Genomic DNA, 25,629 nt, shown 5'->3' with positions numbered 1-25,629 from the left:
CATGGCCATAGGTGAGGGTAGGGACATAGATCGACCGGTAAATTGAGAGCTTCGCTTTTACACTCAGCTCCCTCTTCACCACGACAAACCGGTGCAGCGTCTACATCACTGCAGCCGTCGCACCAATCCGTCTGTCAATCTCCGGCTCCCTTCTCCCATCACTCGCGAACAAGACCCCAAGGTACTTGAACTCCTCCACTCCTTTTTATAAAGTCTCATTTTTTATTTTTACATAAACTAACTAGTGAAGTCTGGATGTGGTGATAGATTATAGCCTCAGCAAAGCCAGGGTAACTGTTTTGTATGTTTTCAAGTAAAGGACGGATACGATCGTGCCTTTAATCTTCACATCTAACTCAGAAAAGGTTAAAGCATAATAAGCATGTTTAGCAGAAAGCTGAACTACGTAGCCACCATGACGTCACCCATTTCTGGAGCAGATTGGCATTGTGGGCATTGCCCTATTTTGCATTCCACTGATTTATTTATTTTTCCATTAGATAGACTTGGCTGTATTTGGACATGAAGAAGAAACTGTGAGCAACACTTGAAACGTGACTGGGGGAACATATATCTCTCCTCTGAAGAAGACAGCTAGTACACTCACTGGAAGGAGTGACCTTAGCTAATGACATCTTATTGACATGTGGGGAAAATTACTTACAATTTCATGAAGCAGTTGACTGGGACTATTGAATGGGAGTCTATTTGAAATGGTGGCATTGCACTTCAAGGCATTTCCATAATTGCTTCACTTAGCTGACTTGGTTACATCATTAATGAGCGCTCTGTCACCAAATCGCTATCCCATTATTTATACCTAAAACAGTGTTTATAATTTTTTTTTAACTTATAAACTATACACTTATACAGCTAAATTAGCATCTGCCTCATTTGTTTCTTAAATTAGAAACAGTTTTGCTTTTTTCTTCACTCCCCTTGATTTGTGGTGGTGTTACATACAGGACATATTAGTATCCTGGATGTTGGTGATTCTATGAAGATTCAATCATTCCTTTCATGAAAAAGTTCTGTGATGCATCAGGGGGAAAGGGTTCATCTAAACACCATCTGGTTCATTAGATGGGATGATGAAAGCTTAAAAAAACATCCACACCTGCAGAAACTCAAACTCCACTGGCAGAAAATGGAAATAAAAAAGCTGAAAAACTGCCAACACTGTTTGATTATCTGTCAAGATAATAACACCATCATTTTTTCTCTCTGTGTTTTTGGATGCAGTCATTTAAAGATTTGTTTTAAAAAAAATCCCATGTGATGGATGATGAATTCCTTGTGTATTTTGTGTAGCCTGTTGGTCAATGGTTAAGTGCTGAGGTCCCACAGTTTGGGGTCAGGTACCGTGACAACATCTTCACTCATCATGGGCATGAATGTTATAGCCATGGCTTGTAATAAGTTTTTTGAATTGTTTGTTTTCTAGAGTGGAATGATTGTACAACACTTTTGAAATTATTTAGGATTTTCTCAAATCCACAGAAAGTTTAAAAGTATACATACGGGCTCAAATATGCAGACTTGGTGCTGAACTTTCTGGTTGTCTGTTAACAGCCCTCAGCTTTGTCTTGTTGGTGATTGTGATTGGCTACAATTATTAGCTTTTTTTGACAGCACTCACTGGATTGACCAATAGGCAGGACAATGTGGGAAAGTCCAAGAAAATATGAACATGAAAGCAGAATTATACATTAAGAAAACTAGGAAGGTCTCTTAGGACCATTTCTAAGAAAGTGCAGATTCAAAGTTAATCAGTTCAAACAACTGTTTGCAAATACAAGTTATGTAGAAGTGAAACTGTTAGTGAAGAGCTGCATATGGTTTCATATTCTTCAGACATTTCCCCAAAATGTCTGGCAGTCCACATTGATTTGTTTCTGAAAGCTCTTTCTTTTATTTGACAAATGTCCAAAATACAACTAATTTAGTCAAAATTTAATAAATTGAGTCTGTATTTGAGAAAAGCAGTTTTTGCATTTCTCTATTGCTTGGTTTCAGTACAGTCTTTTGAAGTCATTAAAAGAAAAGTAGAGCTGAGTTGAGTATCATCTTGGAATTTCCTGTGAAAACTTTCTTCATTGGTTTGTTGGAACTGAGAACCACTGTTGAGGCAAATGGAGCTTGATTAATTACTGAAATGCTACAATCATTATTTGTGACCTCTCTATTTCTTGAGTTTAATGGTCCTGTTTTTGGATGTACATTGGACAATCTTTGAGACATGTCTGCTTTTACAATGGCAGAGACATTTTGCTAAATATTAGTGGGGATATCTGCATATATTTGAGCTTGTGTATATGTGTATATGTATATGTGTGTGTGTGTGTGTGTGTGTGTGTGTGTGTGTGTATGTATATATATATATATATATATATATATATATATATATATATATATATATATATATATATATATATATATATATATATAATCCACATAGGTGGATTAGAGAAAATGAAAAAGAATAATGTCTTAAAGACATTTAAAATGTATAGTATACAAACATCATTAAATACCTCATATTCATGCCCATGATGACTTTATGTAAAGCTCTGAATACAACTTTATTCAAACTGGTGTCCTTGAGAATAATCATTCTAATTTGTCACACAGTGTTGTGTGTCTGACCTTGAATTCCCTCGAGGGGGAGAAATCAAAAACAAAAATCCTTGTGGAGGTCAAACAAATATCACACTCCCGAAGCAACAAAAACATCATACTGTTGTCCTCTGTAGTAAAAGGCAACTGTGTTTACGATTTAGCAACAATAACACATTTTCAAGAATAAAGTACTGAGAGCTTTTGGAATTGTAAGTAGGTCAAGTAGGTATATTTTCACAGACGGTCCCTCTTGTATTTGCATAATTCAACTGGAAACCGGATAAAGTGATAGATGGTAGAGGAATCATGACTGATGTGGGAAATGGTTTGTCGTGGAGGTGGGAAATGGGGTGTGGGTGGTGAAAGGATTTGCCCCGATCAATGTCCAGTTACTAGCCACATCAGAGGAGCTGGTGGGCAAGCAAACAGCAAGCACTGCTCCCCTCCCTCTAATCTGTGCCTCAGTAATCAGAAACACATGGCTCCCTATAATGACTCCACTGTTGTCCCATGAAGTAGAAGAAGGCTGTAAGGGTCACATATGTGTGTCACCTATGTGTATACACACAAGCACAGAGTCAGAATGATGGAAAATATACAGCTAACACTTCCTTTCACATGCCAGCTAACTGCAGCCACATAAAGTAAATAGATCCTGACATCCATTTAGGCGAAAATTTCTTTCTTTTTTTTAGGTTGTTGCTAAAGTGTGTTTATCCAACTGGATAAGAGTGGTGCCAGTATCAGTGACTTGGCCTCTGACTCACAAAAACAAAGATGTCATAAAACAAATCTGATGGGGGTTGTAAAATGGGGAAAATGTTTCTGCAGGGTACAGGCCTGTTCCTGTGACTGCATTTACTTAAAAATGGAGAGGATGCATCCCAAACAACAAAGCTGTACAGTTTGTTGGTCACAGACAGGACTGATTGTCGGGACAGCTGGGGTTCACTGCACAAAAACATAAACCATCTGTTTATTTTCCTTGGGTTTGGGCGGACACAATGGGTCTTGTGCTCATTTTCCATCCCAGTATCTCTTTTTTGCGGCTCTATGATGAACTGAGTAAGCAGTGAGGGGGAAAAAAACCCAAAAAATTTTGGGTCAGTCTGTGGAATTATGTGAAAGCTGAAACCCCAAACCATATTATGAAGTCTGTAGTCCCACTTTACTGCTCAGGTAGTGGATAGATGGGACAGGGGGAAGGGGAGAAAGGGGAAGGAGTAATTGAAGGAGAAGGAAAACAGGCTATGGGCACAAATACAAGAGAAGAAGAGCTTGTGAAAAAGAAGAAAGAAAAAGAGAACAAAATGAAAAAAAATAAAAAGAATCTGACTGATCTGCTTTTTATTAGCCATCCAAACCATTTCCCCTAATATGCTAGTTCCTTTAAATTATGCTGACAAAGGGGGAAAATTCAGGGCAATTTGAAGTCCCAGACAACTGTTTGCACACCCTTCCATGTGAGAGAAGAGAAAAAAGAGTAAGAAAAATCTCCATCTGGACAGTAAGAGAGAGGCTACGGATCAATTATATTTTGCACTATTTATACTGGTTGATTTTTTCGCAAATGAGTACGAATAGTGCGTGAGGAAAACCGCGTGTCTTTCTGAAGTTCTGCCGCTGCAGTCAAGATGCATGCACTGAGCTCAAAGTAGCGTGGAAAGTGTCAGATAGAGCAAATGGGTTTTCACACTGACTTAAAGAACAATACTGATATGTTACTATATCCCAAACTGAGCCTCATCCAGTTTCAACTCTCTTGACCTAGTTTCATCACTTTACCAGCTTGTCTAGGCATCTATTTGGGAGGTCGGCTTGTTGTGCGGTTGCTCTTAATTTGTGCATTAAGAGCGGCCTATTTTAGCTCTGAGCCAACGCGTGGAAGTTTTGGGTTTATGATAATGACAGTCTTAAATCGCAGAGTATGTAGATGTCACTGGAAATCTATAAACACATTTGATGCTGGTGCCCCCCCTGCCTCCCCACTTCTGGTTGCATGCTGACCACAGTCTTCAGTGGTTTTGGCTCAAGAAAAGCACCAGCTCCATTTCCAGTAAATGTCATTTCATAGTTACTGCATTTCCACAGGGCTGAGAAACAACATTTAATGTGTAAGAAAGACTGCAATTAGACAGTGTTTCTCGCAGACAGCCTGTCGACAGGGATAAGAGACGGGGGGAAAAAAGCCCATTTTTGAATCTCCTCTGGCCATGTCTGATGCAATGGATCAGCCAGGGGAATGACAGCATTTGAGAAAAATCGTACTACAGCAGACACAGTAATGTCAGACATTGTTTGAACACTTGAACAAAGAGCAACTGTTCATTTGAACTTCAATCAAACTTTACATCACACCGAGGTTTTATGAGAAATAATTTGTGCAAAGTTCATGAACCGTGTTCACACCGTGAACATTTCAATATCAGATTTTCAAAATCAAAAGAGAGATTTGCATAGAATATTCTTTTTCTTGCCTTTGTTTCTGGTGCATGCCTTTGCATAGAGGCGATACACGTCTCTTTACACTGAATACTTCTTACTGAACCTAATCCACTGTCCTGAACTTACGCGGACAGTGAAAAACGGCTCGTGACTCAGGCCATGCTTGAATTAATAATCTTCAACCACTTTCAAGTGTAACTCGACTCCACTTTCTTTCTGCTTTGCATTGCAGAAAATATTTGTCTTTTTCCCCCTCACTCATAAATTTCTTTCTTCCTTTCCTTGCAGGGACTGAAATGGCTACCAGATGTGGTTCCAATCTGTTCCTGTTGCCATAGAGACACAGGGACTGGAATAGGTTTTTTGAGTCCAGGGCTTTTGGCTGACTCATAGGCCTGAGTTTTAAAGCCTCGCTGTTCCTATAGACATGGCACATTGAGGGCGCCCCAGCTCCAAGTTATGTTTAGACTGGCAGCCGAAATGTCACTGAACCCCCTTCCCACACGCCTACCCCTGACTTTTTGACCAAGCTTGGCATTATCCAGTGTAGTAGCTCCTTTTTGTGCATTTATGTTGCAGTGCTACACGTAACCTTCAATGCCAAGTCAATAAATGAGTAAAAAAATTACTTTAAGTTGATATGAAACAGGACAAGCTCTGTAATTGTAAATCTGTTCTATTCACGAGCAGCAGGCACAGAAATCCATCAAAAGTTGTACACATGCTTAATCAACACGGTTGATCCTGAGATTCTGTGCAATGGTGACATGCAATGTTCATTTCCAATCTGTGACTTTCCCACAGCATGTCAAGGATGAAAAGACAGAGAACATGTTTCGGTATCCTCAGCTGAGAATCTTTTCCATCTGTGAGTTGCGGATGGGCAGATGGAGGCAGTTGTGTTAACATTCTTCTCTATTCTAGCAGTAAATCTGACTTCAGGCTGTTGTCACATGAAAGATGGTATGCCTTTTTTTGGGGGGGGGGGGTGCTCATCGTGAGAGTGTACATTTCAGTATGGTCAGCAGCTCTGTGAAGCTCTACACAGGGATTCTTTAAGCCTAATGCCAATATCAGCAGGCTAACATCTGCTAATTAGCATTAATTAGGCGGATATTTGGTTATGAACCAAAAAACTAAAGTACTGAATTAATTTTGTTTTTAATTTGAATGGCTTTGCCAAATGAATGATCCAAATGGCTATTAAAACTCCACATGCATGCACCATATATGTCAACACCAAATGTCACTGGGTTTCATTCAATGCACAAAAATAAAGTAATGCAAATAGAATAAAATAAAAGTATTTAATCTTCATCGTGACTAAAGTAGCATAATGTCTGAAAATACTGATGCAACAGAATCATCAAGGTTCATCCTCTTTGGACCATGAATTTAACTCGTTCATGGTTTAATTTGTTACAATTCATTCAAGTCCAAAGCAAAGTGGCGGCGTGACTGGCACTTTGCCACTTGTATGACAAATAAGGAAACCATCACCACAATGATTAAATTGTTTGCTCTGCTCTACAAAAGACATCTTTTTAGAGTGCTCTGCAAAGGTCACATCAACATTATTGCTGTCAGTGTCAGTAAAAAGCTTTATCACACTGCTATCTCCATAAAAAAGTATTGGAAACCAGGCTTATGTTTTATAGCTCTGAAAATGTAGCATAAAACTTCTCTATGCATAACACATATGTACAGCTGTAAGTAGAACATCATGTCAAAAGAGCAGAAACCTAAACAAAGCCACTTCATCTTCTGGTTCCAATTACCCATCACATGACCTATCCATCCATCCTCATATACAACCATTCATCCTCCTTCATTGCCTTGTGGCCCAGTTTTGGCTATATCCCCTTTTCTCCCTTCCAAAAGACGAGACATATGCAGCGCGTGATTAACTCCTTAACACAGAGTTTCCACTGTTTTTCCTTCATGAAAGAAGCGCTTGTCCCCTCCTGAAGGAGCCAAACTGACAGTCCCCTGGTTCCCTCAGGGTCTTTGAAGAGCCGCTATGACCGAATGACTGTGAGAACATCCGCAGTACTGTGTAGCCTAACAGCTGAGACTTAAAAGAATGGATAAAATAAAAGTGGATCTGTTAAGGAGAATACAATACATGATGTATTACAAAATTTATACTTCTTTACCATGTTGTTTTTCTAGTGGACTGTACACTGGAATCAGGCAATAGAAAAAGAAGCCAATAGGAGGTCATGATCCCATTAAAATGTCCAGGAGATGCAAAACGGTATACAATGATTGTCACAGGAAACTGATTCAATGAGGACTGTTTTTAAAGCTCTCTATAGCTACATGTATTGCTTTTTTATTCCAAAGAAGTAAATGAGGAAAAACCAACCAAATAACCATACACAAATGAAAAACAAATCAAAACTGCTATGAAAGAACCACAAAAGACAAAATACACCTTACAGTCAGTAATGTTTTCTGCAGCTTTTCAGGCCCTTTTCTACAAAAATGTTCTGTAAGCCAAAGAAAAAAGCACAGACCAGTCAGATAAAAATGGTCATTTCCTAATTACACAACATTATGGTCAAAAGTATATGGAATTGCTTCAGGAGTGGTATTATAGTACGACTGTACAACCCTTTTTGTATGAGTTCGTTTTTTGCAGGCAATAATAACAAATGGAAGGAGCACAAAGGTTACAAGGTTCTTCTGCAGCTATCAATGCCATATAATTACACTCTGCGTCATGCAGTTAAGTTTCACATAAACATAACATCAACAGAGAACAATTACAAAGCCAATGTAAACTTGACCGGAGGAAAGCACTGATACTCCAAGTTTGCTTCAGAGCCCAAACTAAGCAACAAAAGAAAACAAAGAATGCAACATAAAAGTAAATTCAATGATGTCAAGGAAAACATATAGGCACTGAAAAGGTCATATAAGCACAGCTTACAAAGATAATAAAATTTACACAGTGTATACAATGTTGAAAAAACAAATCACCAGAGAAATATGTTGTACCTTGATAAAAACACAAAACAGCAATATTTGGTTCACGAAATTAGCTGAGGGTGCGATGTGGACTTTTCAGACGGAAACACACTATGGCACGTTGGTATAACTTTCTGCTTATTTTAATTCATTATCCATTATTTATAGCTCATATTGTGACAGTTATTTTCACGTGTGTATCTTGAAGAAAAATTGAATTTTTCAAGATGGAGTATTTCACTGCAATACCATTTTTTTGTGTATGTATTTTAGGATCAGCAGTTAAAATAGAGACTGGCAATAACATTAGGCAAAAATAGCTTTTTTCACTTAAACCGATCCACAGTTGAGGCAAATTATAAGACCCGAGTACCATCTAGTCTTACAGTCTACACCTTTTTATTTTAGCATGGTTCTGATAGCTTAAGATAATCTGATCCTTTAAGGTAGAAAAGATCTTAGTCAAGATTTAGTTCCAGAAAGTACCCAGGTGGCATAACACAACGTAATTTGAAATGAAAATACCTTTGACGCAATATCAACCTCACTTTTTGACTAAACTGAAAGTACACAGAGACACATGGCAGACTTCTTCTGTAGTCTGATCTGCAAAGAATGCCACTAGTGGTGAATATTTCAACAAAACTATATTTTACTTCTGATTAATAGGAGGATACCATATAATGGTATGCTTTTTTTAAATAAAGCATACAAAACTTCATCACACAGAAAGTAAGTGAATTCAAAGTGAATAATAAGCATGAAATAAAATGAGGTGTGCTTTGGGGTTTCATTTTTGGTTTAGTGGTTTAGCTGATTGAATAAAACATACAGTAAGAGCACATTATGTTGGCTTGGGTTAAGCAGAAGTATGGAAAAGCCATGTATATGAAATAGTTGGACAAAGGAGAGCAAAAGGCTGAAAATCCCTAAATACTTTATTTCTGTATGGAAAAAGAAGCAGTAATAATGCTCAAAGCGGAATTAAATCTGTCTCATAAGTACGGATAATTTCGTTAGATGATTCTAAATGTAGTATTTCACGTGTACCTGTGTGTCAAAATTTCAAATTTAGATGTGAAGAATAACATCATTAAAAGCTTGGAGAGTAAGATTTTTAAGATTTAAGATAGACTTTCTTTTGCTAGAGATGCTGTTCTGCAGCAAATACAGCATAAATTAAAGTGTTTCTTTTAAGAATCAACATCAAATAGACCCTTATCTAAAATACATAAAAGAGATGAGGATTATATCCTAAACTAATTCAGGTCAGATCTGTATTCCTGTGTGCTGGTACATCTAATTGGGGGGGAGTGGCTTGGTATACTCCGAGGACCAGTTTTTGGTTATTTTTAGTACCTTTAGTACCTGTGGAGAGCATATATAGAATAGCTATTTTTCTGACACCTGGATGGCAAATTAGTTTTCTAACCTCAACAGCAATTCATATTCAATTCGTGAATATATCTGCAGGCAAATATGAGGCGGTCAAACAGTAAAATAGGCCGGAGACATTATATCAATTTAATCCAATCGTGCTAAGTCTGTGGCTGCAAGGTCACGTATGAAAAATGTGTTTTTGCCTAATTTGGTACCCCAGTCATGAAATTATGCAAATTAAATTTTGGATAACCTGAAGTCCTAACACCAAGTTTTGTGTCACGCTATAGGTGTGTCCAGGTTCAGTGGCCATGTTCTTGGAAGGTTGTAAAACCTTATTTTTGGTTATGTTATGACTTCACTTCCTGTTTGAAAATTCTGATTGACTGCAATAAACAGGCACAGAAAAAATCTCACAACTTTTGGTGTATAGTTATCTCTACGCACTTTGCTGAAGGTAGGAAAAACTGAAAAAATATTAATAAAGCGCAGTTTTTCAAAAGGGGGTCTCAAGTCTATGGAACTTTTTTGGTTTTTAATAAATCAAATGAAAACTTATTGCCCTTAAATTAAAAAAAATGCATGTAATAACTCATTTACTACTAAGTTTTTTAGTGTCAATTTTAAAGCCTTTTAAAAAAAAAATACCACATGACAGATAATGATGACACCATGCTCTGAAGACAAGCCAATCCCAAAACTTCAACTATACCTTTTTAAGAGAAAAAAATGGGGATGTACTTTAAAGGTTAAATCTTGCAGTTTGACCAGCTGGTGGTCCTAGAGTGTTTATTCACTGAGATGAAACTTTGAATAGGGACAATTCTCTGCCCCTTTGTACAGAATTTAATTTTTCAAAACTTTTTATGATACAGTGTACGGGTTGGCATACAAGCCAGTGGTAGAACTGAAAGAAAAAAAAATCTAATGGATGTCTAAGCATATAAGCAAAGTATAGTGGTGGACATACTGCAGAGTAAAAGAAATGAATGAACTTTGGATTATGCTTTTGCACCACTGTTCTCACAGTTGTGTCCAGTTTAGGCACAGGTTGTGGTGTGAGGTTGATATATAGTTGTTACTTTAAAAAAAGGACTCCTGAAACGAATACAATGATGTATATAGGTTATTATAATACACCTTACCAATATGACTCAACTGTTCCTCTTGATCTAAAGCACTTCTTATTCTTGACTGGTCCTGGATTCGCCCTAAACTCTAACAGTAAAATTACAATTCCTTGACCGAAAAACTATGTTGTGGTTAAACTTCCAACAAATTTTAGTCTTTTGCAAATCCATCATAAACTTTGTGCAATTTGTAGTTCAAAACACTTATTTCACAACCTGTGGTGGCATAATAGCTGTCTTTTGCTGTGGTGTTTTACTTTCAGATGTATCCAAAGTACCTTCCTTTCCTTTCTTCCTGGGTGGTTTTTTTATGGGAGTCTTCTTTGGTGTAGGATCCAGTGGGTCCCCTGTCCTGGAGCCGTTCAAGTCCTGCTTTTCCGGGCTCTTGGCTTCAGGGGTCCCAAGGTTGGTTTTTACAGGTGCCACCATTTTCTGTAGGCTACTTGAGGTGGGCAGCTGGGGTTTGGTGGAGCCTTGCTCAATCTGGCTCAATCCAGTGGAGCCGGTTCTTTTGGCTTTCTGTGGAGGTGTGGGCTTCTCCCGATTTGCCCTTGGTGTGGAGAGACCATTGGTCTTTGTCAGCCCTGTTCCCTCATTCCTGTTGATGCTTTGGGTTTTTTCCTTGAGCTGAGCGGCAAGCAGCGTAGCAGCCTCTGAGTTCATATGAGGATGGATGACCTTTGGGCTCTTGGGTGGCTCCTTAGGGGTCTGCTTTGAACTATCAACACTTTTCTTTTCAGGCGAGGAGCAGTGAAAATTACTTATCTTCTTGAGGGCACTCTGAACAACACCATTGATGTGCTCCATGTGACTGGGACTGCCGTGCTCATCCCCAGACTTTTTTCCTCGCAGAGGTTTGTGTTTTTTAGGGGAGCCACTGGCATCTGCCTCCTGCCCCTCCTGTATCTTCTGTCGGTCATGATGCTTTTCCTTTATTCTTTGCCACTCTTCACTCTTAGATGAGCCATCACTTGAACTTCTCTTTTTCTCCTTTGACACTGCAAGTGCCTTAATTCCCCCCTGCTGCTCAGGCTGGGGAGACCCTGTGGTATTCCCGTGTATCCATGACACCTTGGGTTTAGTGGATGGGTCTGGTGGCCGGGGTTTGGGCTTGCCAGGTGAAGGCGGTGGCTTTCCATTGCGCTTGGCTTCTAATATAGGAGTGCCATCTCTATCCTTGCCACTGTTCTCATCCTCCTTCGACTGCTTGGAGAGGCGGGCGACCAAGGCATACTGTGGCTCACTACCTTCTGTTTTGGTTACACTTGTGTCTTTCAGGGAGGTGTATTCACCAGCGTCATCTTCATCAGGGACAGATTCTGGCTTCTCTGCTGCAGGGCTGGGGCTCCGCTTGTCATTCATGGAGTCTGTGGATCATTGGCAGGTCAAGAGATGCTACTCAAAAATGGTGTTTGTTTATTTCAATCCTGATTATACGTGCTGTTGCAGCATTACATTACTTGATATGATCACTACGTTTACTGCATGTTTGCTGTTGTTCAATTATACTGAAAATAACTGGGTCAATAACTGGGTCAATTCGGCAACTTGATGATCTTACTCAAAATCCATTTTTGTAAAGAGACCCACATCAAAGAGAAACAGACTAAAACTGGCTAAAGCATCATTTGCAATTTCATAGTTCAAGATTAGAAACTGACGGAATGGGCGTTTTCCACCAAACTTTAAGGATTTAGTCACTGTTTGGATGTGTGCAATATGCTGACTTGACCATTCCATTTCCTGTTTATGCTCTTCTTGTTCTCAAAGAAGAATCTAAATTTAAATGGCATAAATGCCAACTATTATGTAGCTATTAGAGAAGTGAGTGAGTCACTGGATAGTCACATTGGGGAATATGATTATCTCGCATGTGTGTCCATACAAGATAGCTGAACTGTTTTTTTTTTTGTTTTTTTTTACATGATTACTCACCTTCATGCGGAACACAGTAAACTGGCCCCTCATCTCCGCTCTCAAAAGAAGAGAAGGACCCCTGGGATGACCAGGAGGAGGGGGAGTGCTGTTCAGCCACAGAGGGGGGCTCAATGAAGCTGCAGTTGAAGGTGTTCTCTGGGTCATGGTGGGCTACTGAGAACAAAAAACAAATGCAAAAGTCAAAAGGTCAGTCAGAGGTTTTTTTTTACTGTGTTACAGGACAAACAGTCTGCTCTTACTCAGTCTCACAGCAAAGTTGTAGAAAGCATTGGTTTAACTAACTCTGTAGAAAAATAGGTTTTACATGTGAGCTAACAAAGGCTCTGACACTATGAGTTTCTAAAAGCAAATGGTGATAGTTTCATACCCATTCATAATTTATTAGCTGGAGCTGAATTCCCACAGCTGACGATATTCAGATTTTCTTTAGAGTTTGCTTGGAAAATCTTAACCAACAAACAACGCTCTTTATAATATACAGTATACTAATAAAGAGCTGAATGGTGAGATAAAACATTGCAATGTTATGTGGTTGCTTACTGTCTCTGCTGGGCTTTTCTAGTATTTTGTGGGTTCAGCAAAATGAACCACAAATGGGTTCTTCATCGTCATCTTCCACGGAGTCCTCTCCCTAACAATAAGTAGGTCAAGTCATGTTTCCCTCTCACAATCTCCCTTTCACTCTCTCATTCTTCTGTCCTCAGACACTACAGCATTCTGCTAACCCTTCAGTCTCAGGACAGCTGCGCTTTCTGAAGGGTACTTAAGCTTAATCTTCCCATCTGGTGTGAACCGGACTAAACCATACTGGGTGTTAACTTGCATGACCGGCCACATCAGATGCTCCTGTTTATATTCCTGATGACACATGGGTCCATGCGTTTGTTTAGACCTTAGATAAACCATCTATGGAAGGAATCCCCTAACTACCAGGACACTGGCCAAGACTGGCCTAAAACGATTTGCTAGTTTAAGAGATCTACAGCTAGATTTTTGCAGCCTGACTTGCAAAATGTATCTCTCTATATTCTTGCTGCATTTGTATTAGTGTTTGATATGGATGCACTTTTAAAATGTTACAAAAGAAGAAAATCCAGCAGATTATCTGCTTAGACGCTGTTTTTATATTCTCCCATTATAGCAAACAAGTCTGGTTTATCTGTCACCCTAAACCAGTCTGAAGTTTATTCTCTTGCCTCCCATGTGAATCAATGTGGCTCACACCATGTGACTTTCTGTTGAGCCTTTTGTGCTTTGAACTTTTTCTCCAAAAACAACATGATTGAGTCATGTTTTCCCCTTTAGTTTGCTGGATTTTATCTGAATTTCTACTTTCTAATTTAATTTTACGTTGCCCCTTTCAATCTGTTTTGAAAGTCAAGGTTTTCCCTTAGATATATGACTCACTTGGTTATTTTTACATTGATCTAAAATGGTTCCTTAAAAGGTTTCCTTCTTTCATCAAAACAAGAAGTCTAACTCCATGAACAAAATATTTGATTTTGGGGTTCTATTGTCTTGTTTTATGCGCTGAGGGGTGAATGTCAAAACAGTTGCAACATGTCTGTCTCAACTACTTGTATATATAAAGAGGTCACAAGATAGTATTTTTAAACACAGAGGGCTTACATTTCCAGTATCATTTTAAGATATCCCCATAACAATCTGCTATCTCTATGTTTTATATTAATTAATTTATAAAAATAAATCTGAAGCCAGAATGGAACTTCAATGTAAGATCGAAAACTATTTATGCTTAAGTAAATATTTGAATTATACAGGAAAAAAGCTATTGTATATGTCTTTTCCACCACTTATGCAGGGTCCTCATAGTGTAGCAACAGGCAGACAGGCACAGACTGAAGGACAAAGGAATGTAGAACGGCAAAGATTTCAGTCATGTTAGTCAGCGATCTAACACATGGGCATTTTGCAAGTGATGTATGCAGCGATGAACAACTGCTGTCCTTAAAAATTGCTTGGTCCAGACTGTGAGTCTAGTAAGGAAGATCGCTATGCTGACTAGACGCCACTGTGATCCCTCTCTGCATGAAGGCCAACACACAACAGGGTATTATTGACCCATCTCCACAACAGAACTCCACCACCACAGCTGCTCAGTAGGGTGGTGGAAGTCTGGAGGATACAACAAGAAAGTTGATAGATCAAACACCTGGTCCATCTCTAGAAAACTGTGCACTGAATAATAATATGGTTCACCAGTAATAACAGTAAATAAAAATATACTTCAGCCTAAAACAGCATGGACATATGTTGCAACGTTGCATGTAAATTCTCATATACAAAGCCAGCGTACAGCCTACAGCCATTTGGACACTTCTGTTTTAAAAGAATGAATATATACAGCAGTATAACAGTAACTGGGTCATTCTAGTAAAAGCCAAAGTGTGACTTTGAGAAAATATTCTGACTTTTTGATTAGACAACTCCACACTACACTGTGAGTATTGCAGCAAACACATTTGCAATACCAGCCAAACTTTGCCCGGATAAATAAAGAAGAAAAAAAGCAGCTGGTCTTAGCATCCGTCCATGAGGAAGCGTTTGGATATAGAGGAGGCAAGGAATGCCAGACAGACACGAATGTGCAGGGTGTGGAGTAAATATGCTTAGAAAGGAATGTTAAAATGCAAGCAAACAGCATTAGTTTCACCAAGAGGGAAATAGGTGACAGTGTGTTTATATAGGTTTTTTTTTTATTGAGTCTAACTTTGCTAGGACTAAATGCTGTCCTTTAATTCATCCCTGACTTCTAAAATGTAGTTCCCATGCTGATAAATATTGCATTTTTCAATTTCAGGAAAATAAAGACAAATTGATTTTAAAAAAGTCTTATATTTAAAAAAAAAAAGCAGGCATATGGAGGCATAATGTAAAAGATTTTCATTTAGGGTACTGTGGTTCAACTTCCATGTGTTTCCAGATGTTTATTTAGCTTAATTTTCATTGATTGTTTATTATTGTTTATAAACATACCATTTCAAAACATTGACCACATTAGATATTTCTTCACCATGTTCTGCTTTATCAGACCATTACATTTGACTGATAGGACAGCAAGAACTCAAATGGCAAATATAGGCTGACTATAAACATTTTTAAATACTACAAACAAACTGAAAATTGAATTTAGTTTCATGGGAACTTAATTTTTAGGTGAGAGCCAACACCCCCCAGCCCCCATCTCCCCTACCCCTGTTTTATTATCATTTGGTCTTACCACATCTGTTGCCACTGACCCTGATGTGGATAAATCACACTTCTGACACTAGCTGGGGTAAATTTGACCACTTCCTGTTTCCAGCCCTATGGCCCCCCTCTGGAATGTGTGTGTGTTTGTGTGTTCTGTGTGCAGGACTGTGTGGCTTCAGTCGGAGCTGGAGTTTCTAAATGTTGGCAAACCATGCTTCTGTGAGTAGCACAAATGCAAGCAGGGTAGCAAAGATTTATGCAGGACAAACGAAGGAGAAGATGAAGGTTGGTATGAGGGTCTGCCTTCAAGTCTGACTGCAACATTTTTCACATTTACTGTCTAAAACTGTTGAAACTTTAGTTTTTCAAGGCCTAAAAATAGATTTTTCTTTACTTGCATTCTTAAGAAATCCTTTTACCTACATGATTTGCACTTACTCACAAATAAGCATTAATGTCCCATAGGATGACACAGGCAACACAGTCCATGTGTTGTATTTTCAAATGAGGCATAATGTGGACAGATTGTAGCTTAAATAATCAGTTGGAAAAATGAGAAAGCACATGCTGCTCAGACTTGGAAAAGAAACCAGGTCATTATGATTTAACCCCTTATGCACTACACTGACTTCAAAAACACATTTTAAAGCATCTGTCTTTTTCAGAAAACACAAATCAAAGTAAGGTTGGGAACATCTGTGTCACTGACCAGCCATATATGCTTTTAGTCTGCAAAATGTTACAAAATACAGAGAGATGATTGGATTGACAGATTAACTTATCATTTTAGAATCAGAAAATGTCAGGATAAGTCAGTGTCTTGAAAATATTGGAAATTCCATTTAACAGCGCAGCAAATATCGCTTCTGCTGTCTGATATGATGCACAAATGAATGTATTTATTGCATAGGTAATGGGAAATGATTTGATAACAAACCTTAGTGTTTTAAAATTTAAACAACTCCAAATCCAAAGCAAATAGCCATAATACGTTGACTAGTCTGACATCTGTAGAAAAGCAAAACAAAAAACGAAAAAAAAACCCCAAAGCCTGGGGTCACAAACACATCTGTCACACACCACGAGACCTCCACATGGAGCAGCAGAACTACAGCGTCCACCCAAACAGTGCAGCCTTTGATAGCTCGTCACTCACCACCATGTGGGGCCCCCAACAACCACTGGCTTTCTTTTTAATAACACAGCCTCCTCCTCAGCACAAGAAAAAAAATTCTTGTGAAGAAGATGATGGAAAAGAGTAAAGAAAATAGGGAGAAAAAAGCCCAAGTTTAGGGTCGTAATAATATGAACACATGGCATTTGGCAGTGCCAAGAATAATAATGGGCTCTAAAACCAGTGCATTCTTTTCAAATGAAACCTCATACTCGCCTGGCAGCCACCATACACTTTTCAACCCTATTCATCTTCTAGGCAGCAGCCTAAGGTAGCACTAAAAGAAAATGCTTACACTGATTGACAGACATTAGCGTCATTGTCTACATGACGTTAAAATTAAAAACATTTGAAAGCACTGATAGCCACTAAAACACAGCTTTTATACCATCTACGTATACTGCTTACACAGAATATCATTACATTCACTGGCTTTTACTGAATCTAATAAAAATATACATTTTAGCAGACTGTGCAAGAATCAAAGACAACGATTACAGAGAATACAGAAGCTTCTGGTAGCACTGTGGTGGTATATGAGAAATAGTTTTCGGGCTCACCGACTACTTTGGGCAGTTTCTGTCTCCTCAGTGGAATACGGGGAAGTTTAGTGCTGATTCTGCTGAATCGTCCACACAAGATCCGTTTGGCTTTTTTGCTGTTGAAAAGGGATGACGCCATGGAAATCCAAATGAATCATTCAAACTAGGCATTTTAAACCTGGCCCTCTGCCTCTTTTGAGGGCTCAGGGACTGCTCATATTGCTATTCACAATATAATGTCAATATATAAAAGCTCTTGAAATACAATTTATGTGCATTTATTAATTTAACAACCTGTGAGAAAATGTACAAAGAAAATATTTTTCTCTGTTTTTATAACCAGGGCAGGCCTCCTAATAGAAACTCAAGCGCCTAATGTGGACCGCTGAGGTGAAGGCACCTATCTGTCACTCACTTGTGGTTGTCTTTGTGCCGACAGAGGCAGCAGCAGCACAGCAGTGAGAGGAGGACAATCAGTAAAAAGGAGACCAAGGTCCCAGCTGCAATCACACCCATCCGCTGGTTGGGCTCTGAAAGACAAAATGCAGGGAATGGTGGGTGTGCCACAATGTGTTGGTGAAGTCTGAATACCAGTTTCAACAAATAGCTCTCTCAGTCATAGCTAAAACAAAAAAGCGTGGCATGTAGGACATTATTACGAATTAATATGAAATCGCATTGAAGATACCATAATATAGTGTTTAACTCGTGTATTTGTTAATCTGGCAGATTTGACAATAACTGTAGATTATAGCGCTCCCCCCTTTAAAACCAATTGGGCTTTTGTTGTTGATTTTCTGCAATTAGCTTCCTCCTCTCACACCCTCTTTGTTATAGACCCTTCATCATAACTCAAAGATTTATTAGCATTCCTCCCACTTGAAGTTTGATACACCCCAAAGACAATCAGTGGTGTATTGTACAGTTATGGGCACCATTTAGTATTGGGAAAGAGAGACAAGCACCAGAAGAGAAGTAACACATAGGAGTAAAAAAGCAATGAGCCTCGGGTTTTACGCTGTCACATACGTCTCTGGTTGTTGGGTGGTCTGTCCTTGACATGTTGTCACCCTCAATTTGGAATGGAGTTGAGGTAAAAGTAGCAAAGGGTTAGTTTATCACTGACCAACTTGCCACCACCCATCATGTTCACTAGCCAAAATTCATGCAGTCTTTGTGTGTGATATTCTCCACGTCTGCCTCCAATAATCTCTTTCCAAACAGTATTTTTTCTCTATTCTCTGTATCCATTCCAGTTTCTCATTTTTCTTTCCTTTCCTCTATCCCTTTCTTTTTTTTCTTCCTTCCTTTCTCTCTTCTGCGGCTGGACAGGAACAGAGCCAACAAACACAGCCATAAAAAGGACACCGGTCTAGGTCTGGAAACACAATCAAGGCCCTTTGGTGTCCCACTACACACACTGACCTAAATAGATGTATTTGTTGCTACTCAGCATATACAGCCAACTATTAGAAATTTAATATGCAGGCAGTATTGCTGGCATGTAATTTACAAATAAACAGTTCAGAGCATTTGAATTCTTTTGGTGTGTACAGTATAAAGTAAGAAATATCTGTTCAAGTTAGGAGAATAAAAAAGACCCACTAGTTTCTGACATACTCGCTAACCGCAACACATCAGTTAGCTCATAAAAAACTAAAAGTAAAAATAAAGATTTTCTTACGGAGATAGCAGGCACCAGACACAGGATCACAGTTCTTGTCATGGCAAGAACATGTCTGGTTACAGTTGATTCCATACTGGCCAGTTGGACAGGTCATATTGCAGCTTGACAACAGAGAAGAGACAGAAAACATCTGCTTAATGTTGTGTCTGAGTAACCAGTATGTTACATGGAACAAAAGAAGAAAGAAGGGGATAACTGGGATTAGCTCCATATCCCAATCGTTTCTGCTGTGTTTGAGAGAATTTTGCTTTCTTTGTTCCTAAATTTTATTTTATTCGTTTAAACACATGCATCAAAACACAAACTCAACCTTTTAAGTCCCCAGATATATAAATGTGCTACAAACATCATATCACCACGTTCAACCCTTTGCCACTGCATACTGTACAGCTGTCAAGGGTATAAACAAGGCTGTTTTTATCTTTGAGGTGTCGTTTAACTTACTATGTGCCATAAAACCCGGGGTCACAGAGGCACTCTCCGGTAACAACATGACAGATGCCATTAAAACAATGACTGCAGTTGTTTTCACAGTTCTCGCCATATGTGCCATTGGGGCAGCGCACGTCACACCTATCACACACAGAAAGGATGTCTTGATTACACATAATGTCATTTTAAAGCTTAGAAGTATGAGTCATGGTCATTACCACAGTGCCAGAAATAGTCTCGTAATAGCTAGTAGTTAAATATTTAAAAGGAATACTAAACAACAAAACAGCATGCTCTTTTCTTTACACATTTGCATGTGCGCACGTGCGTGTGTGTGCATTTTTTTTTTTACCTGTCCCCAATCCAGCCAGGGTTACAGTGCGAACACTTGCCATAGATGGGCTCACAGTGGTGACCATCTTTACACGTAGGACACACTTCCTGGCAGTTTTCACCAAAAAAGCCCTTGGCGCAGACCTGATCACACCGAGTCCCATTCCATCCTCTCTCACATGTAATACAGCTTCCTCCTGTCACTTTACAGGGCTGCTGGCCTTTGCAGTGCCCACACCTGGTGGCAGCCAATGAAACACAGTTTTTTTTGTCTCCTCTTATCTAAATGTAATGAGACAGCTCAGTGATCAAAATCTTCATGAAACCAGCTGTATTAGTTTGCTTTAGATTCTTGCTCTAATCATTTGAAGGCGATAAACACTGAACCGTAGCAGTACTTGAAGCAATTGTACTGCACGTTTCTTGTGTTGTGACAATGATTGTGGGACAATGTGAATACCATTACCTCCTGAATACCAATTTCCATTGAATCTCGCTTGGGCATTGTTCCATTAAATTAGACATGTTTAGATTTAAGATTTTAGATATTAAATCCTCTAAAACCCACAGACCTGCAATATCACATGGACCAGGCATGGAAACTCAACATTATGCATCTGAAAAGCTCAGAATTTCCTGTTTAAATAATGGTACACTGCTTTCTGCCTACTTTAAAAAAAAAAATAATAATCCCACCTGATCCTGCAGTTTTGACCATAAAATCCAGCAGGACATGGCTCCCTGCAGAACTTCCCACGGTACCCAGGCAGACAGGTACATGAACCATCAGCCTGGTTACACTTGCCATAGAGGCACTGGCAGTTTCGCTCACAGCGGGGACCCCAAAGCCTCTCCCTGCACTGGCAGCGTCCCGAGAACTGGTCGCATGGTGAATTGTTACAGTTACACTGGAGTGCACAGTTCCTCCCAGTCCAGCCAGGGTTGCACAAGCATCGCCCTGTCATCACATCACAGATTGAATTGATGCTGCAGTAGCAGTTGTTGTTGCACTGAGGACCCCAGAAGCCAGGATAGCATGTGCATTTTCCTGTTTCTTGGTCACACTTGCCCTTCTGGCAAAGACAAACATTCTCGCATTTAGGTCCCCAGCGATTGTGGTTGCAGGTGCACTCGCCAGTCAAATCATCGCACTGGCCATTGGGGTAACAGTGACATTCTCCCTTGCAGTCTGGTCCCCAGTACTCTGCAGGGCATTCTGTTAAAAGACAATGCAATCAGGAGAAGTTCTTACAGAGTCTAAGACTACAAATACTAGTAAAACTGGAAGGTTGTACTTAAGCGCAGTAGTGCTTTGAGCTACAAACACTGACATTGGAACTTTGTGTAAAAGCATGTTATGATAACTAATTTGAGAGAAATATAAGAACTAGCTGATGCATAAAGAATGCCATTTATTATACATGTATTTGGTCATTTGGTCATCATCCAAAATCTTGAAGGTACATGAATTCTGAATACCTGTTTTTTTGGACTAGCCTTTGCCAACTTTTTAAGATATTTGTTGTGTCAATAAGCAATATGTTGAAAAACTGACTGTCGAGAGTACTATACTGGAACATTTATATTTAACATGTAAAATGTATTTGCTTAATACCAGGAATGACACAAAATGAAAAATAAAGTGAGAAAAAAATTCTTACTGGTGTTACAGCTAGCTCCAAAGTATCCATGACGACAGCGGCATTCATTTGGCCTGACACACACCTCATTGTCCTTGCAGGTGAAGTTTCCTTCACAGAGGGCTGAGGTGAAAAGTATAGGCCATATTATTCTATTGGTGTGCACAATGAGCCATATGACATACTGCCAAATGTTAGCTCTAAGTGTGGTACATACGTGTCAGACATTCAGTTCCTAGCTGCCCCCATCCACTGCAGCACACTGGTGTTGATGATCTGGGGGTAAAAGGTACAGAATGAAAGGGGGGAAAGATGAAGCACTTGATTAAAATAAAGCAAAACAAATATATTTCAAGTGACAACATTCACACGAAGTTCCTGCTTCTTTGGCTTTGTGCTTCTTACTGATGCAGCTGTTGCCAAATTCTGCAAATGCAAGCAGAATGTGCTAAGCATATGCATTACACATATGCTTAGCACATTGTTGTATAATTACCTCAATATGGTTCATTCCAATTTCTACAAGACACATACACTCAAAAGCTACTAGCTCCTGAAGCTCTACAGGCTTTTCTGCCTCCCCCAGCCTGTGATGGAGTGTGAATATTCAGAGGCAAAGTTTTGCAGACAAGTATTGGGCCTAACAGGAAAGAACGGCTGCATGTCCTCTTCCTCCCATGCCGGTGACCTCTGTGGGGCCCCTGCAACACGTCAGCTTGCCCTAAATTGTTTGAAGATGGCAGTTTGTGTTCAGTTGATGGGAAGGGAGTAGCACAATTCTATTATCCTGCCAAAACCGGCACGTGTTCAAGATCATTGGTCAAACCTTTGAATTACTTGACTTGTATGGAAGGAAATTTTCCAAAGAATCTCTTTTTTTCTTTTTCATACAGTTTTGTTTAGATTTTTTTTTGTTTGTTTGTTTGTTTTGTGTTTTGTTTTTTGTTTTTTTCAGGTGTGCCACACCAAATTTGGACAAACTGTAATCAACCCTTTATAATCGACCCTTTGTTAACCATTAACATTAATCCAATCCATGCCAGAATGCAGAAGGAGAAATTACCTTCACTGTTTAATGGAATTAATTTGGTCTTTACATGCTGTGTGCTTTTCATTACCACAGAAAGAATGCACGGACTACTTTCACAGACGACCTCAATTGCTGCTTTTTCACTGATTTGAAAAGAAGATTTTAGTGCTGAAAACACCACAAAGCCAGCAACTTTTTGCATTCTCAAAACACTGTTAGGAACACTTGAAGCTAGAAAACAATGACTATTGAGGGCACCGGCAAATGATTTTAGGATGTATTGCCATTAAAGCCAGATTCAGCAGTTGATTTTCCACTATGAGGAGACATATTGGAATGCTGACTAGTTGTGATAAATAATGAACTACTTCCCTCTGTTCATATGATTCAGGGCTATAAAAATAGAACAATAAATGGATAGTGGGGGAAAAAAAGACAATCTAATGGTGAGTTCAGTGTCATGAATGGTGAAAAGTGCAAAGAGGGGCACAATATCAACCTTGTAGAGCAATAGAGGTCATGTACAGCATGCTGAAAACTTCATAGAGCATAACAATACTCTAGAACAGAATTTCCTTTCTGGCAAATGACAACGTTTTGCCCAGTGAGGCAAGATGACAGCACAGCTTTAGCTTTTGAAGAGCAGCTGCTGATGACTTTCTATCTGAGTGCACAGGAAAATACAGTGTGTGGCTTTTCAGATAAGCTATTTCCCCCCTCTCTCGCTCTCTTTTTTCAAATAAGCTATTTTTGGTCCGATAACATTTTCAACATAAAAAAAGTAAGTGATAACTTTTAAGCTCATCCATCCTAAAGTAATCAGCTACAAGTATATGGTTACTTATCACACATTGTTTAGAACATACTGGAAAATGATCCCTGGATTACATTTGCTGTTTCTGGCCTACCACAATTTACAAAATTCAAAACATAAGTTCGAGCTTGGATACTACAGTCAGCAATTATGGGCTTGGATGTTTTTCTTTTACACAAGTTACTGAAAGGCTCAGGAGATCACCAAGAAATGCCTTTAGGATCACTTACTTTTGCTTTTATGACAGGATTTTAACCTAAATCCTATCAGTTTTGCGTTTCATTAACTCCTCCAAAATCTGGCTCTTAAAAGTGCATTATCAACCACACTATTAAATAGTGCCACGAGTGCTGTAAGGGTCTGTAAGAGCGCCCTCTTCAGAGCAACAAAAACATTTCGGTTCCAGATGTAGCACACACATCTGTATAGCTATGCTTTTCTTCAGTGGACTCCTCCTCTTGCTATCTTGCTATGGCTACACTGAACAGGGAGCGCGTTATATGTAAGGGAGAGGGGGTGGTGGGTCGACGTGACATAATGCATAAAAAACAAAGTGTTTCTAAGATCTCCTGACCTAAAATACGTATCTTTTAAATACTAAAGACGGCGGATGGCTTCACAAAATATTCGGCGACTTTGGAGGACCACTATTTACGCACAAGGCCACCAATGGAAACGTCAAATTTATAAAGTTACGCATTTTTCCACAAAACAAGAAATAAAAAACACTTTGAATAACTACTTATTTCCCAACTCTAGCGGAACCTTTTTGAAGGAAGTTCCCATCCCCCCGAAAATGGAGAATAAGAAGCAAAAAAAATGTCATCTTATTGCAAATCTTATTGTACAAGCTGATTTGCAGTAACAACAAATCGAATAGCTCCCATTTTCCCCCTGCATGCTTACCCGAGTACTTTGCACACATTCCTGCCTTTGGGGTTGAGTTCTTGGCTGAAACCGGAGCAGAAGAAAAGACAAACCAACGCAAGAAAAGTAAAAGAGTTCTTTACTTCCATTGTACAAGCAGCATCATCCTTCTAGACGCCGTATTTACGCCGCATTACCCTCATCCAAAAGTTACGACGGCTGGGTTTCAGTGTTCTTTGCACACTCCAGTTTCTTTAATGCACATAAAACGAATGCGCATCCCTTTTAAATAGGCTAATAAATCCTTAAGGTGTTTTAAAAAGTCTCGCCACCACCTACGCCATCGAGAAACTTTCCAAAACTGACCAGCGACGGCAGCTCCAACCGCAAAGGAGAAAAAGTCATAAAGCCAAAGTTGCAATCGCAGTAGTCTTAGTGAACGTCTTTTCTCCTGTTGTGTTACTTATTCCTTGAAAGAGGTCATAAGCCACATGCCTCCAGATTCAAAATGAATCAAATATTTTTTTCTCTTGCCAAAATGTGTCCTCGGAGCTTCTGGGAATGTGTAGACTGTTGATAATCTTTACAAAAAAATAAAATTAAAATAAAGCAGAGTGTCACTATGTCGCTTTTGTTCCTCTCGAATGAGACGCGCTTAATCCTTAACTTTGGTCCTCTCTTGCGCTCTCAGGAGTGGCAGAAGGGAAATTCCTGATTTGTTACTCTATCTTTGGCTCAGTGCGCCATGCGTGAGCCACCAAATTTACATAAGCCTGTGCGCAACAGGGTCTGATTGAAGGAAAAGGGTTAAAAAGAAATAAAGAAAAAATGTACTGTGCTCCGTTCTTAGATTTTAACAAACAGTAGAGGTAATTACCTATATTGATGACATTTAGTGGAAATATTATATTTATTAACAAAAGTTATGTACATAGATCATCTTAGACGTTGACTTATCAGATTTATAAGTATAATTTATAGAAGACTACGCATTTCAACCAAACCGTATTTTAAAGTAGTTGGGTTTCTTTTTGGTTTTTTTTTTTTATTATTGTGTGAGCCTTTGTGTGGCGGCTTCAGGGGGCAGCAGTGTATTACCCACAACTGAGACAATAGCTCCCCCATCTGTCAACATGAACGTAGTGATGCTGATAGACAGTACCCTGCATTAAATCCTCTAAGTGCGTCGCACGTAAGTTGAACATATCACTTTTGTATGAGTGATTTTGTATCCATGAATTCATTTTAACAAACTGCAGCACTATACGCATTTCACATTCTTGTCTATATAGCAGTGTCTTCTGTGAACCTAATTTTGACTAAGTTGTGTCCTACACATTTACAACATATTGCTTCGTCGAAAAATGGAAAACAACTGCTGAAAGGATGGAAACGCCCAAATGGATACTAAT

General features: G+C 39.1%; 1 protein-coding gene across 1 annotated transcript; it reads right to left on the bottom strand.

Annotated features, from left to right (window-relative positions):
* Nucleotides 1-6,352: 6,352 nt before the first annotated feature.
* On the bottom strand, nt 6,353-24,960 carry scarf2 (scavenger receptor class F, member 2). Its single transcript, XM_026187697.1, has 11 exons — nt 24,257-24,960; nt 21,724-21,782; nt 21,528-21,629; nt 20,563-21,082; nt 19,886-20,104; nt 19,546-19,674; nt 19,099-19,202; nt 17,830-17,944; nt 17,433-17,530; nt 12,483-12,638; nt 6,353-11,914 (listed from the first exon to the last, which is right to left on the bottom strand). Exons 1-11 carry the CDS (start codon nt 24,364-24,366, stop codon nt 10,752-10,754), a joined length of 2,775 nt encoding a protein of 924 aa, XP_026043482.1. The 5' UTR covers nt 24,367-24,960; the 3' UTR covers nt 6,353-10,751.
* Between the last annotated feature and the right edge of the window lie 669 nt (nt 24,961-25,629).

The sequence above is a fragment of the Astatotilapia calliptera genome, chromosome 12, assembly GCF_900246225.1.
Source record: "Astatotilapia calliptera chromosome 12, fAstCal1.2, whole genome shotgun sequence".
Taxonomy (NCBI): Eukaryota; Metazoa; Chordata; class Actinopteri; order Cichliformes; family Cichlidae; genus Astatotilapia; species Astatotilapia calliptera.
Note: the sequence above shows the minus strand (reverse complement) of the source record. Positions and strands in the feature narration are given on the sequence as shown.